Source organism: Prionailurus bengalensis, chromosome A1 (genome assembly GCF_016509475.1).
Source record: "Prionailurus bengalensis isolate Pbe53 chromosome A1, Fcat_Pben_1.1_paternal_pri, whole genome shotgun sequence".
Lineage (NCBI taxonomy): Eukaryota > Metazoa > Chordata > Mammalia > Carnivora > Felidae > Prionailurus > Prionailurus bengalensis.
In genome coordinates this window covers 71,052,501-71,065,653 of record NC_057343.1, presented here as the reverse complement: position 1 = coordinate 71,065,653, position 13,153 = coordinate 71,052,501, and the positions used below count along the sequence as shown (strand labels likewise).

At 47.3% G+C, this 13,153-nt stretch overlaps 1 protein-coding gene across 2 annotated transcripts in view; it reads right to left on the bottom strand.

Moving 5' to 3' along the window:
* Positions 1-618: 618 nt before the first annotated feature.
* Positions 619-13,153, bottom strand: part of UBAC2 (UBA domain containing 2) — a 173,695-nt gene continuing 161,160 nt past the window's right edge. The window contains exon 9 of one of the 2 annotated variants that reach the window (XM_043582266.1): positions 619-1,784. In XM_043582266.1, the coding sequence (XP_043438201.1) occupies positions 1,677-1,784 (108 nt within the window). In that variant the 3' untranslated portion in view covers positions 619-1,676. Of the gene's footprint in view, positions 1,785-4,076; positions 5,540-13,153 lie in introns of those variants that run through there. The other variant, XM_043582270.1, reaches the window with a different exon arrangement.

The window sequence follows — 13,153 nt, the reverse complement described above, 5'->3', positions numbered from 1 at the left end:
TTGGGCAGGATGAGGGTCTTTGAGGTGTGATCACCTCTGCTTGAGGCCTCACACTGGGCTCCTCCCCATGGGGCTCTCTGCCCCCATCCTCCGTGAGATGCATGGAGAAGCCTCAGGTGAGTGAGCACTACGCCTGTGGTTTGGTGTGACTTTGCTCAGTGCTGTTTGAGAAAAGGGGCATAGGAGATGGCAGATCTCTGGACGCGGGGCGCTGTCTCCTGGGACCCCTGCACCGGAAGGTCAGGGGTGGATCCAGATGGGCTCAAAGGTTAGTACTTGCATATACCTCTGCGCTGGGAGCCACTGGCCTGGAATGTGGCTGCAGATGCCCGCTGCCGTCCCTTCAAGCTGACAAGAGACACTTGGAACCACCTGGGCTCCCAAGTCATCCCAACTCCCGTTCCAAGCAGCCTGATGCCCTAACAAGCCTACGGATGAGGCCTCACGGGGCCAGTGTTACAGGAACAAAGGGGCCTTTTCTCTCATTTCCAAAGAAAAAAAAAAGCACCCAAATCTTCTGAAGAATGATGAGCATTGGCAAAAAAAATGTTTTATATTTGATAAATTACACAGCTTAGAACAAAGATTTAGGTAAGTCGAATAAAAAATACCGCAAAGTAAAACACATTAAAAACTTTATTGTAAGTATTACACTTGTCCAAATTTGCATCAATTTGATACATTTCTGCTCATTTTGCAGAACGTAGGAGTCACACAATTGCCTTTCCCACCTCCGCCTCCCTTCTGCCTGGGCCCGTGTCCTCCGCTGTGTGCCCTGGCTGCAGCGGAAGTCCTGATGCGCCCGGGCCGGGGAGGATGCGCCTCCAGTGTGGTGGGCCCTGCGGCTGTTCCAGGGCTGATCCCCTGCTCTCTCCATCCTGTTTCCACGTCCAGCCTGAGAGGCTAACTGTAGATGTTCTGAGCAAAAGGAACCCCAGCTAAGTTTCACAGTTTTCCAGAACCTTGAATCAGTATTCGATGATCATTATTTCTTAATGGAGGTGAGGGAAAGGGAGTTGGAAAGATTCCCTGGACTGAAATGGGCCGGAACAGTGTGGATAGAGTTTGGTTCTCTGTTTCTCCCTCCACACTCAGGGCTGGCCAAGACTGTGTGCAGCAGACACGCCCTGCTCACCCCCTAGGAAAGGTGGACACCAAACAGTCACTGAGGCTTGAAAGCAAATTTGAGGAAAAAAATAGTGATGAGAAAAAGTCCATAAGGAATATTTTGCCATGTTCTTCCTGAATAACATTCCCCTTTGTCCAGTGGTAGCATTTATGATCAGATATAATGTAGGAGGATCCATTATAGTAAAAAGAATAATATTACAGTAACTTCCCATCAGCGGTGCTATTCAATTGCTTACAGAAACCTGCAACTTTAATGTATTTTAAACACATCAGGAATGAGTGATGATTTTCAAACTAAGGAAAATGCCCAATAAAAAAATATAGAAAATACATGCTAGTTTAATGGCAAACTTATTTTCGATACTCTTTTAACAGCAGTGATCTTGGAATTAAGGGAGGAGCAGCGGGGACCGCCCTTTGCCCACGAGAACATGGGAGACCGTCAGTGCCAGAGAGCGTGACCTCAGGCTGATTCAGTAGCGGGGCCGGTGCCCGCCTGCTGTGGGCGGCAGCTTGGCCAGTCTGTGTGTCGCTGCCCAGGACCCTCAGTGCTGCAGCAGGAAGTTGGTAGCCACATTCAGGTCATTATTTGAAGCTCTCAGGGCTTCTAAAGCATCACCCCGGGAAAATCCCATCTCCATGAGCCGAGCAACCTGAAAACAAACAAAACCAGAAACCTGATGAGGCTGAGGACCCTGCTACTAATCCATCAGCCCCCCAGGTGCTCTTCAGGAGAGTTTTGCAGAGAAGGTTAAAAAAAACAAACAAACCCTAATTTTCATTTCAGTGTGAAATAGGATTAAAAAAATTTTTTTAACAGGCACATTTTAAAGTGCTTAACGTACGGCTAATAAGTGTAATTATCTCATTTAACTCTCATTTGAGAGACCAGGAATGAGTCTCCAAGGATCAAGCGACCCGCCAGGACCAGCAGAGGGTGGACGAGCCCGTGGGGTGTGGCCTGGAAAGCCAGTCTGCACAGCAGCCCCGCTCACACGACTCTGCACGCCCTTTCAGCGTAAGGTGGGATTCCCGCAAACAACTTCTCCAAGTCACGTTTCCTTGTGCGTGTGAACAATCGCTTAGTTGAACATTAATTTCTGATGCTGGCAGACACCGATGACAAAAATGTGTGCAGGTTCTTGGAATCACACGGCCAGGGAAGGAAAACCTGCCATGTGAGGTGCAGCATTTGCTAAGGTCCCGGCTGCGGGGGCTCTCCAGGCAGCAGCCGTGTGCACCAGGAGGTGAAGCCTGGGGCAGAACCAGGGGGAAGGACATAGCGAAAGTCACCAAGGGTAGGGAGGACGAGGCTTGCATTTTCGTGACCACAAATCCTGAATCTGTAAACACAGAGGTTTCCTGCACTTTCAACATAGGATTTCCATGAAGCAGGCAGTGCCACTGAAATTTAGGCATAACCTATTTTCCCATTTTCAAATGTATTATAAATAGATCTATGACGTCAGACCAGCCAAAGGAATCTATTCTTTGTACGTATGCTGAAACATACTTTTGTAAGTTTTGTAACACATATTGAGATTTTCCCCACGTGTGGGTTAAAGAGGCTCTTGTGGACTGAGGACTTGGTCACCACTTCTGATCCTTCCTGTAGAAAATAGTGCCCTCGGTGCAAAGCATATGGAAAACGCCTGATGCTGCGGGGGTCGGGGTGGGTTGTGGGCAGGGCTGGGGGAAAGGAGTGAGGAGGAGGGGGGTGGGGTGGGGGGGAGGGAGGAAGGTGGGGAGCCCAGTGGGTGGCAGGGGAGGAGATGGGAGTAAGCTCTCTGCCCTGCCCACACCCAGACCCCTCCTTCCTCAAGGAGCCTCAGGGACACAGATGCTAACCAAGCTGAGCAGAGGCAGACATGCAGGCGACACTTCTGAGAGGCGGGTTCTAGCTCGTGTTTTCCAAACCGAGGCTGTGATCCCTCAAGAGTGCGTCACGAACACTCAGTGGGTTAAGAGGAGCATTAAAAAATGTATGCAGCGAGGGCCCTCCTTCCAGAAAGCTTCCTTTCCGTTCTCCACACGCACACACGTGTCTGCTGCAGGCATCTCTTTCTGTGGGCTGTGGCGAGACACCTGACAGCTGTTTTCTGAAGGGACGCTCGGTGCCTGGAAAAAAGGCCGTCACATGTGGGAGACCCACTCCCCGGGCTGGGGGACAGTGTGGACAGAACGGCAAGAATCTTTTGCTTTCATTTCCTGCTCAAGGAAAGAACCACCTTTCCCAGGGTATCACAAACACTCCCTCACTTACTGGCCAAGATGGACAGTTCTTCCTCCACAGAAGCAGAATCTGCCTCTTGCTGTCATCCGTGGGACTTCAAAGGTCCTAATTTCACCCTTTCAAGTAACAGAAAACAATCCTAGTCCCTTTCCTGGGTGAAGCACTTTGAAGGTCTAAGGCCATCCTCCCCCATCTTTCTTGCTCCAGGCCAGCGCCCCAGCTCCTGGTCCTGCCTGGGTGCCGTGGAACCCTCTGCTGCCTTTACTGCCAGGGTCCCTCTACCAGAAGGCTCTTTTCCTCTGCCCTTGGCCTCGGTAGCTCCTCTTCATCCACTGACTCTGGGGGCACCTGGCCCTTTCCCATTCTCCCAGACCAGAAGGAAGCCCAGACAAAAAGTTCTGTGGCTCCACTGACCTGTGTCCTGGGCTCCCTGTCACTGTGTTGTAAGCCTCCTGAGAACGGGGGCTGGGGCTGCTTTCTTCATTCCTGTGCTCCAGGATCCATCTCTGTCCAGTGAAGCGCCCCATCTCCCCAATGCTCTCCCGTTGCTGCTGTCCTGTGCTCGCAGCCCTTGTCACAGCAGTGGAACACTTCGGCAGCGTGCACACGTGTGTATGGGCATGTGCCTGTGCTCGTGTGCAGAATCCGAAGCAGGCTCCAGGCTCTGAGCTGTCAGCACAGAGCCCGATGCAGGGCTCGAACCCATGAACCATTGTGATCATAACCTGGGCTGAAGTCGGATGCTTAACCAACAGAGCCACCCAGGCACCCCTAATTTCAGTTTCAATTCTGTTGTCTCCTAGGTTACTCAGATCCCTCAAAATTTTATCACCCCCGAACTGGAGTAGCAAACCTCTATAATGTCCCTGTCAAGTGACTGATAAAAATGTCAAGCAGGCAAAAATCAAAGGTAGGGCCCCAAACTCACTACAGACCTCCCTTTCTATTCAAGTGGCTGGCCAACTTTTTTTTGGTCTTTTTAGAGATTTTTAACTGGTTTAAAGCCCACTTCATATTATTATCCATTCCACATGTCACCAATGTATCTCTTACAGTCGTCAGATGTCTTGATGACATCCTGTGTGAGCAGGAGCAGGGTGGTGTCGACAGACCACAACACTCTTCTTAACACTCAAGTCATCTGATGCTCTATTTTAGGCTCTGCCAGACGTGAAACATCAGTTTTGCCATTTGATTACGAGGATCCACATTTTCCTCTTTCCTTGGGGGGATTTCGAACAGTATGACCCGCCCTGCTTTCTCTACCCTGAGCAGCATACTCGAGGACCTGGGCTGGGCACACATCAAATCCAGATGATCCTTCCTAGGTCATTTCCTGGATTGAAATAACCTTTAATGACGTTTATTCCAGTAACTGACAGTTAAGAACCACTATCTTTAGTGGAGCTAATGTGGCCCAGGAGGAGGTGGGCAGCTCCACCTGCCTTCTCTCAGTTACCACAAACACGACGCTACCACCCAGCAACGTGGCGGTCCTTAACGACTTCAGTTTGGCTCACGCGACATTCACGATCACCGCTTTGTCACCGTTGGTGCTTCAAGCACAGCTAAAGACTGGCTGCGTCTTGGCACCTCGCCAGCAGGAATAAAAGTATCTATCTGCCAAATTGTGATTCATACCGGACCTGATGGCGTGTGAGCCAGGCCCCCACTGCCAGCAGGTGAGGGTGCAAGGCCACAACTTCCAGCTGGTGCTTGAGTCTTCCCTCCACGGACTCTGAATTTGGCTTGGAGGCTGATGATGGGCTGGCCATATAGGCCACCAAGGCACAGCTCCAGCATGGGCTGCACCACCTTGGAGGGGACCCCTCAGGCCTTCGACGGCCAGGTCGTGTCCTACATACATACGCGATGTCGGTGTGGAGAAGCCTTCTCTGCACGTGAGGCTTCCTCCTGAGTTCACTCAGTCTCTCAGAAACGAACAACCACACGTGCACCGTTGTTGGTTTTGGCAATTGGGCCGTGTTTTTCACAGGTTTTGCTGAGAAGCGCATTTGATGTACTTAGAAGCTTGCGGCAGGCCGCTGGCTGTCCATCCTCTGGAGGCCGGCAACCGTGCCCCCTTAGCCAAAGCTGGCTTCAGAGCTTTCTGCATTGTTTAGGGGTGAGAAGAAAAGTGTGATTGCAGAATTTTCACGGTGGAACCACCTGGTGCTTTAACCAGATGAAAAAACAAAGTAGAAATAATGTTAACAGTTCTTTTTAAAAACTGAACAATTACACTAAGAAAGTGTATCTGTATTGAGAGGGCACCTGTTGGGATGAGCACTGGGTGTTGTATGGAAACCAATTTGACAATAAATTTCATATGTTTAAAAAAAAAAAAAAAAGAAAGTGTATCTGTACATTTCCTCTGCTGTCCCAAATAGTAAACATCTAAGGAAAAATAAAATTGTATGCTTGAGCTTAGGAATGTGGACAACAATCAGCCAGAAAAGACGAGAAGCAGAGAGACAGCAGGTTCAACAGGTGTTTTCTAACTGCTGGCATCTCTCAGTGGAGGCTGCCTGGAAGGGGGCCGTGCACCCCATTGCTGTCCTTTCTTGGGAGCTGGTTCAAAGCTCACATCCAGATATAAGAACTGGAGCCGAACTGGGGATCTCCAGCTCCCCTGGGTGGCAGAACAATCTCGTTATCATGTAACAATCATAACAATGCAGCCTTTACTTGTCGCGGACTTATAGTTCCCTGTGCGGAGAAGCCCAACTTGCCCAGTGCTAGCGCACTCTGTCATCGTCTCTGTGTGAAGGTTGCATTAGCACGTGAAACACGAACTCCTGTGCTCAAACGGCAGAAAGAGAAAACCGAGACCTATGCAGACCTGTGGTCAGATGCGCAAATACACACAGGCTTCCCGAAGTGCCCAATTCCTTCAAAGAAAAACACAGAGGAGGCTGGCAGCCGTTTTAGATGTTACCCAAGTGCCAGAGAGTCATCCCAGCCACCACTGCTGGGAGGGGGTGAGCCTGTCAGTGGGCAGGGAGAGTCTGAGCTCTGGGCTCAGGCCCCCATACGTCATGTATTCACCGCGTGAGTCAGGTGGGCCACTACACCGTGGGCTTTCAGTGCTCCCACAGTCTGGGGATAAGAGGCGTGAGTGAAAGGCCTGGCCTGGTTGCCTGGTAGCTGGTGCCTGACAGGTGCTCAGTGAGCACGGCCCCCTGTCATAATTCTCACCCTGCTGAAGACTGACTGGCCCAGGTGTGCGAGTCCTTCCCTGTGACCCTTGCAGCCTCAGTTCAGAGGTTTCCACAGCCTGACAAAACCACCCCTGGCTTTGGTTTTCAGCATTCACTTGAGCTGCTTTCACTTTACTTGCTTTATATCCTTTGTTGGTCGAAGAACTGATGTGTGTTTTACAATGATCAAGCACATGCGTGTTCTCAGGGAGCCCCAGTGAGCACTGAGCGGCTGGAAGGAGTGTTGGGCAGAAAATCAGCCCTCCCAGGACGCTCGGTCAAACATGGGGTTCAAGGTGAAATTCGCCCTCATGTACACATCCTGCCACAGTTAAACACAGCCACGCTTAAAACCAACGCCAGAATGATTTGTTACATATTTCCAGTGTTTAAATGGCACATGCAAGAACTGGCCTAAGAAAACTAACATGGTGAGCCCAGATGAAGTAGAAAAGATAGGAAAAATCTTTTCTTAAAAGGTGAGCATAAAATTCTAAAAGCCCACATTATTTTAGTGACTCTTAGAAAAGTTTATATTTGTATACATTCTAACAAATATTCAGCTGTGATGATTATATAAATAATGGTATTTACAGATACTCAGTTCACCTCCCTCCCCATCCAAGGCATATATATTAGCCACATAACACATCAAATCACACTGGAAACCTAATTTGTTTCCTCTACAGGCTGTTTCTTGTCTTTTCAGTTCAGCTCTTGGAATGAGAGCCATCTGTTACCTGATCAGATAGAACTTCCATGGGAAGAGAAAAGTCCATGGTCTTGACTATAAGATAAAAATACAAAAACACCTCCTGATCGGTTTAAGTCAAGTTGTGGACAGTATAGGAATGTCATTCATTCACCGAACGTTCACAGACTCCCCGAGGGTCTGTCTGAAGTATCCGAGGTGAGCTGGGATTAGTGACTTCCGTGTTGTCGGTCTTCCCCGGCAGGCAGACGGCGAGCTCCGTGGGGGCTGGGACTGTGCCTGCTGTGTCCCCCACCTGACACAGAGCCTGGCACACAGAACGTGCCCAGCAGTGGCTAGAGAAGGAGTTTCAGTTTAGTGATGTAAGTTCTTTAAGGAACTGACCGTCTGCTGGGGGAAGACCACCAATAAACAGCTTGGGGCTGCAATGATAAAGCTGGTAAAACACTCAGGACGCTGCACACACCCACTGCCACCACGAGACCTGCAGATGCACACCTGGTGTCTCAGTCAGTCTCGGACTGGCTGGCTTTGCAGTGGTCTGTCTGGGAAACTTACCAAAAAAAAAAAAAAAAAAAAGGGCCCATAGAATTTTCTGAAAAGCATTTCTTTCAACATTCCTTCTCCATCTTGGAGCACAGTAAGTCCCCTCCTTCTGCTCATGCATCACAGGGAATCTTCTGTCTAAGCATTCTCACCACAGAACATCAGAATAGAGTTCATCTGGGTTTCTAGTCTAAACAAAATAATCCTTTTCTCTATTTGCTTTAAACAGTAATTGGGTTATAACATGCAGAGTGTTAGGCCCTCCTGTCTCCCACATCCCTCATTCATAAAAACAGAAGGTGCCTGAGTGTAACCCCCAGATGCCTGTCTTCTGTAACTGAAGACTTGACTTTCTAGAGGAAGGTTCAGAGGTATCTCTGCGTAAGGGTCGGCAACGAGGGGCGGGTACTGGAATTGTAGCTTAGCCGTGTGGCACATCCCCCCAGCGACCTGTGACTCTGCTGGCAGATCTTGGTCAAGGGCCCGAGGCCCCCCGTGTGCCAGCCCCACACAAGGCCGGGAACGCGGACAGGAGCAGGTGCCGCAGGTGAGCTCTCCCACCACCGATGGCAGTGCTCTGAAGACAGACAAGGCAGAATGAGTTTTTCCTAGAATACGTTTTCCCAAGAAAGACCCTGCTGAACAAGAAAAGAAACCTATAGGGATGGAAATAAATCCCTATCAGTTTTCCTTTCCTTAGAAAAAACAAAAAACAAAAATAAAAAACAAAAAACAAAAAACAATCCTCTATGATTTGGGACATGTAGGCCTCCGATCTCGAGCTAATTCTCACTCAAGAAAATAAATGAAGTCCTACTTTGCCTTCTACCGACAATGCAACTACTCTCTGGCACCAGTGAATCAGGATGTTCATCCCAATGAAACATATGGCAATTCCTCTCAGTGACATACTCCTCTTGTTTTGTTCAAGTGAAGACTGTGGTTTTCTTTAACTTCCCTTTAGCTAAGGGTGTCAAAAACAAACGGTTTTTGGGTTCTACTTCCCAAATTCTGACGCTTGCAGGAAGTGATGCCCACCTGAATGATGCCCGCCCCAATCCCACGCTGGTTGCCCCCTCACGGCACAACACCATCTGGGCCACACGCACGCCCTGCCGGGAGGAGCACCCCAGCAGAAGTCTTGGGGATGTGGCTCACCCTTCCCTCCCCTTCATTATAACAACCATGTTGTCGCTCAGGGCAAGCTGACTCTCCTACCTCGTGGCTTCCCCACTGCAAGTGCACGGTCAGGTCACCTGTGGTTCAGTGTGCTTCTCTCCCCTGGATACCTGGCCATTCCCCTCCTCCTCAGAAATGCTGAACCCCTTTGATCACACACATAGGGGGAGTGAATGGTTTCTGGTTATTTTATGCTCCTGTCTGGCTACAGGCTGCTCAGAGGCCCCTTATTTTTGCATTTCTGCTTTGCTCAGGCTTTGGTACTGAGAAGGCCCTCACAACAGACTGGATGAGCTCCACTGCTTATATCTTTTAGAAGACCCAGCAGAATGAGGCACCCCCCACCCCCCCAGAGTTGGTTAATTGACTGCCACACAATATTTCATTCTAACACAGTTAGCTTTGCTATTCTCTGAGAAAACCTATTTCCAGCCTACAGATGGAAAAGTCTGACATAATACCACTCTCACACCTTCACGTTTAGCCCTGCTCTAACCACCGTCGGGGACCTTCTGTGTGTCAGGCTCCGTGTGGCGTGGGAAACAGGAAGAGATGGGATTAGTCCTCATGGAGCTTGCCATCACCAGGGAAATAAAAGCTGAGTCACTGCTGGACCAATTCCCAACTCACAATTATAAATACACAGAAGTACAAAGTGTACCCCAAAATATATACATGTTAGTGAGGGGGAACTGTTTGTATCAGGTGAGTTTTTATGGTGACAGTGGTGAAGATTCTGGAGAAGGGAAGAGAGAAGAAAACCTCACTAAGATTAAGATTCTCCTGACTAAATGCATTTTGCTATTTATCAGCTAAGACTGAAAGTGTTCTGTGTGCTGAAGGCCATTCTCTCTCTAGTCGGGTCAATGAGTATTTTGGACGACATGAGTGGAATCCACAGGACAGGTCTCACGTATTATCAACTTACTAAGCAAGAGTCTTGTAAGCACTCGTAAGCATATTTCCTGGGCAGGGATGGAATAAGTTACGTTATGGTTATAATACGCCCCTTCCTCCATGGGTAGTCCACCCTCCAGGGGAACCCCATGATGTGACTCCCGGTTTAAGATCCTGCCATGGTTCCTCAGGGCCTACAGCATAGAAGTGGGAGTTCACACCCGGTGGCAGGACTATGGGAGCTGCCCTCCCCGCCCCCTGCACTGGCGGTCCTTTCTTAGTTTCAGTGGCACTGGAATACTTCTGCACAGTTGACTAGAGATGTCGCTGAGCCTGGCTCCCCATACCGGGCTCTGCACCACTTGAGGTCAGGAAATTATGCCTTATTTATCTCTGTATTTCAAGAAACTAGCCCAGTGGCCAACCTGATGCAGAGCAGACAGCTGGTAATTCTTGGCTGATTAGGAGGTAAAGAAGTGTGACGGGAAGGCAGGAAGCTGGAATCTGTACCAGTCCATTTATCTTCCCTCTGTCGAGCCCTAATTTGGTTTAGTCCTGCTTAATTTCCTTGTCCGTTTTTACCTATGTATTCCATTAAGGATAAACTTAAGGGTCATTTTCTAAGCGTAGAAGGGTTCAAGAAAGACAAAGTTGGTAAGTTTTTTCCTCCTTTGATTAAAAAAAAAGTAGGAGGCTAATGACAGAAGTTCATTGTTATTTTTGACTATAGGTGTAATATGAAAATCCCTGTTTAAAAAGAAAAGAAGAAAGAGAAATGGAATAACGTATATATTTCTTTTTAAGATATTAGACATTTGAGCACATTTTATTATTAAAAAGAGTTTTTATAGGGTGGCACTTGGTTTTGACAGATTCTTAAAAGGGGCTGGGGCTGGGGGCACCTGGGTGGTTCAGTCGGTTAAGCATCTGACTTCAGCTCAGGCCGTGATCTCATGGTTTATGAGTTCGAGACCCACATCGGGCTCTCTGCTATCAGCACAGAGCCTGCTTCGGATCCTCTGTCTCTCTCTCTCAGCCCCTCCCTCACTTGCTCTCTCTCTCAGAAATAAATAAACATTAAAAAAATTTTTTTAAAACGGGGGGTGGGCTCTGGGCTGATGGCTCAGAGCCTGGAGCCTGTTTCCGATTCTGTGTCTCCCTCTCTCTCTGCCCCTCCCCCGTTCATGCTCTGTCTCTCTCTGTCCCAAAAATAAATAAAAAACGTTGAAAAAAAATTAAAAAAAAAAGGGGGGGTGGCTGGGGACGGCATCTTCAAGGGGCACTAAACTGGCAAAGGTGTTGAGTCCACTTGTTGAAAAACAGTAGACTGTGAAGACCCAAAAATTCAGGAACTTACCAACAGCAGAAGTGGAAAAAGTGGCAAAATTTTTCTATGGCTGTATGTTAGACTATTATGAGATGTAATAAGAGATGCACATTCATTCTTAGAATATTCTTTGTTTTCTGAACTGAAAGAACTCTCACTAAAATTCCTTAAGTATTTTTTTTACATCAGAAAAACAGAAAACAATAGTTTTCATTGTTCTTGACTTAGAAAAATATTAAGTTCCCTAATGCATTAAAATTGCATGACTCTGATATTTAAAAGATACAGCACATTTAATTGAAGAATTAAGCATAGAGAGGTTTTGTTCGTCCAAGCTATCTTACTACATTACTAATAGATAATATTTTAGATAGTGTCTAGCCTCAACAAACTAACCAAGAGATTATATATTAACTATACATTTCTTTTTTTTTTTTTTAATTTTTTTTTTTCAACGTTTATTTATTTTTGGGACAGAGAGAGACAGAGCATGAACGGGGGAGGGGCAGAGAGAGAGGGAGACACAGAATCGGAAACAGGCTCCAGGCTCTGAGCCATCAGCCCAGAGCCCGACGCGGGGCTCGAACCCACAGACCGCGAGATCATGACCTGGCTGAAGTCGGACGCCCAACCGACTGCGCCACCCAGGCGCCCCTTAACTATACATTTCTAAACATTGTTGTCAATGTCCTGAGGGCAAGAACATTTTTTCCCCTCTTTTACAGCTTGGCTAGTACCTATCGCAAATATTGCCAAGGGTCTACATAATAAACAATGCCAGGGAAGAACCTGGGTTTTAAGGCAATGACAGTCTGTAATGACCATTTTCAGGAAAATTAATAAACACAAGAAACAAGGTTTAGAACATCAATGATAAATAAGGAAGCATATGTTAAAAACAGCCTCTCACATATTTACATCTTTTCATACCAGAGCAAGGAAGAAGTTAATGCTGTTTAAACTGATAATGACAACATGTTAACCTGCTGTCATTCTGGGAGGATCAAGGAAAATGATTCATTAAAAAACCCTGAAGACTTCAATTACACACATTCTCCTTATTGTTATTTTTGACACTTTTTTTTTTTTTTTGAAAGTGCCAACACAAAGAGCTATCTCACCTTAAATACCTCATATCCTTAACGGTCTGTGAGGAATGTGACTTGTGGTTCTAGCACAAGTAAGTAAACAGTAATATAACAGAACTCTTTCTTTTTACCTGAATATGAGAGCATTAGCTTATTTTTGAATCTGTTATCATAAATATCTTACAAAATGAGTTACTGGGCTTTATTTTCATAGCTACGGGGATAATATTTTTCTAGAAATTCTCTAAGGGCACCAAGGTAGCTCAGTCAGTTAAGTGTCCGACTCTTGGTTTCCTCTCAGGTCATGATCTCACGGTTTCATGAGTTGAAGCCCCACATCAGGCTCTGTGGGGATTCTCTGTCTCCTCTCTCTGTCCCTCCCCTACTCATGCTGTCTCTGTCTCTCTCAAAATAAATAAATAAACTTAAAAAAAAAAAAATTCTCTAATGGACGTGGAAGAAAACTGGCTCCTTCCTGCACCTCTTACAGTCCTGAGGAGCCATGAAAATGATCAGTCTGAGTGAGAAGTTGTGAGGGGGCAAGCCGGATCAATTCATCAGGCACATTCAACTGGGTTCTTTCCAAGGCGTTTACGGTGGCCTAATCCAGGGGGGCCGTGGGAGCTCTGACCAGAGGCCCCTCATGAATTCCAGAAAAAGTCAGGATACAGCTTTGCCACACAGACTGGGTGCCCTGGGTCCAACTGACCTTTATGTCCTCTGGTGATGGCTTGGACGGTGTGACCAGCTATGAAATGCTGCACCTGATTTATTTGATGAGTAGACAACAATGTATGTAGAAGGAAATTTAAAAGTGTTGTTACTACAATGCTCTAAACT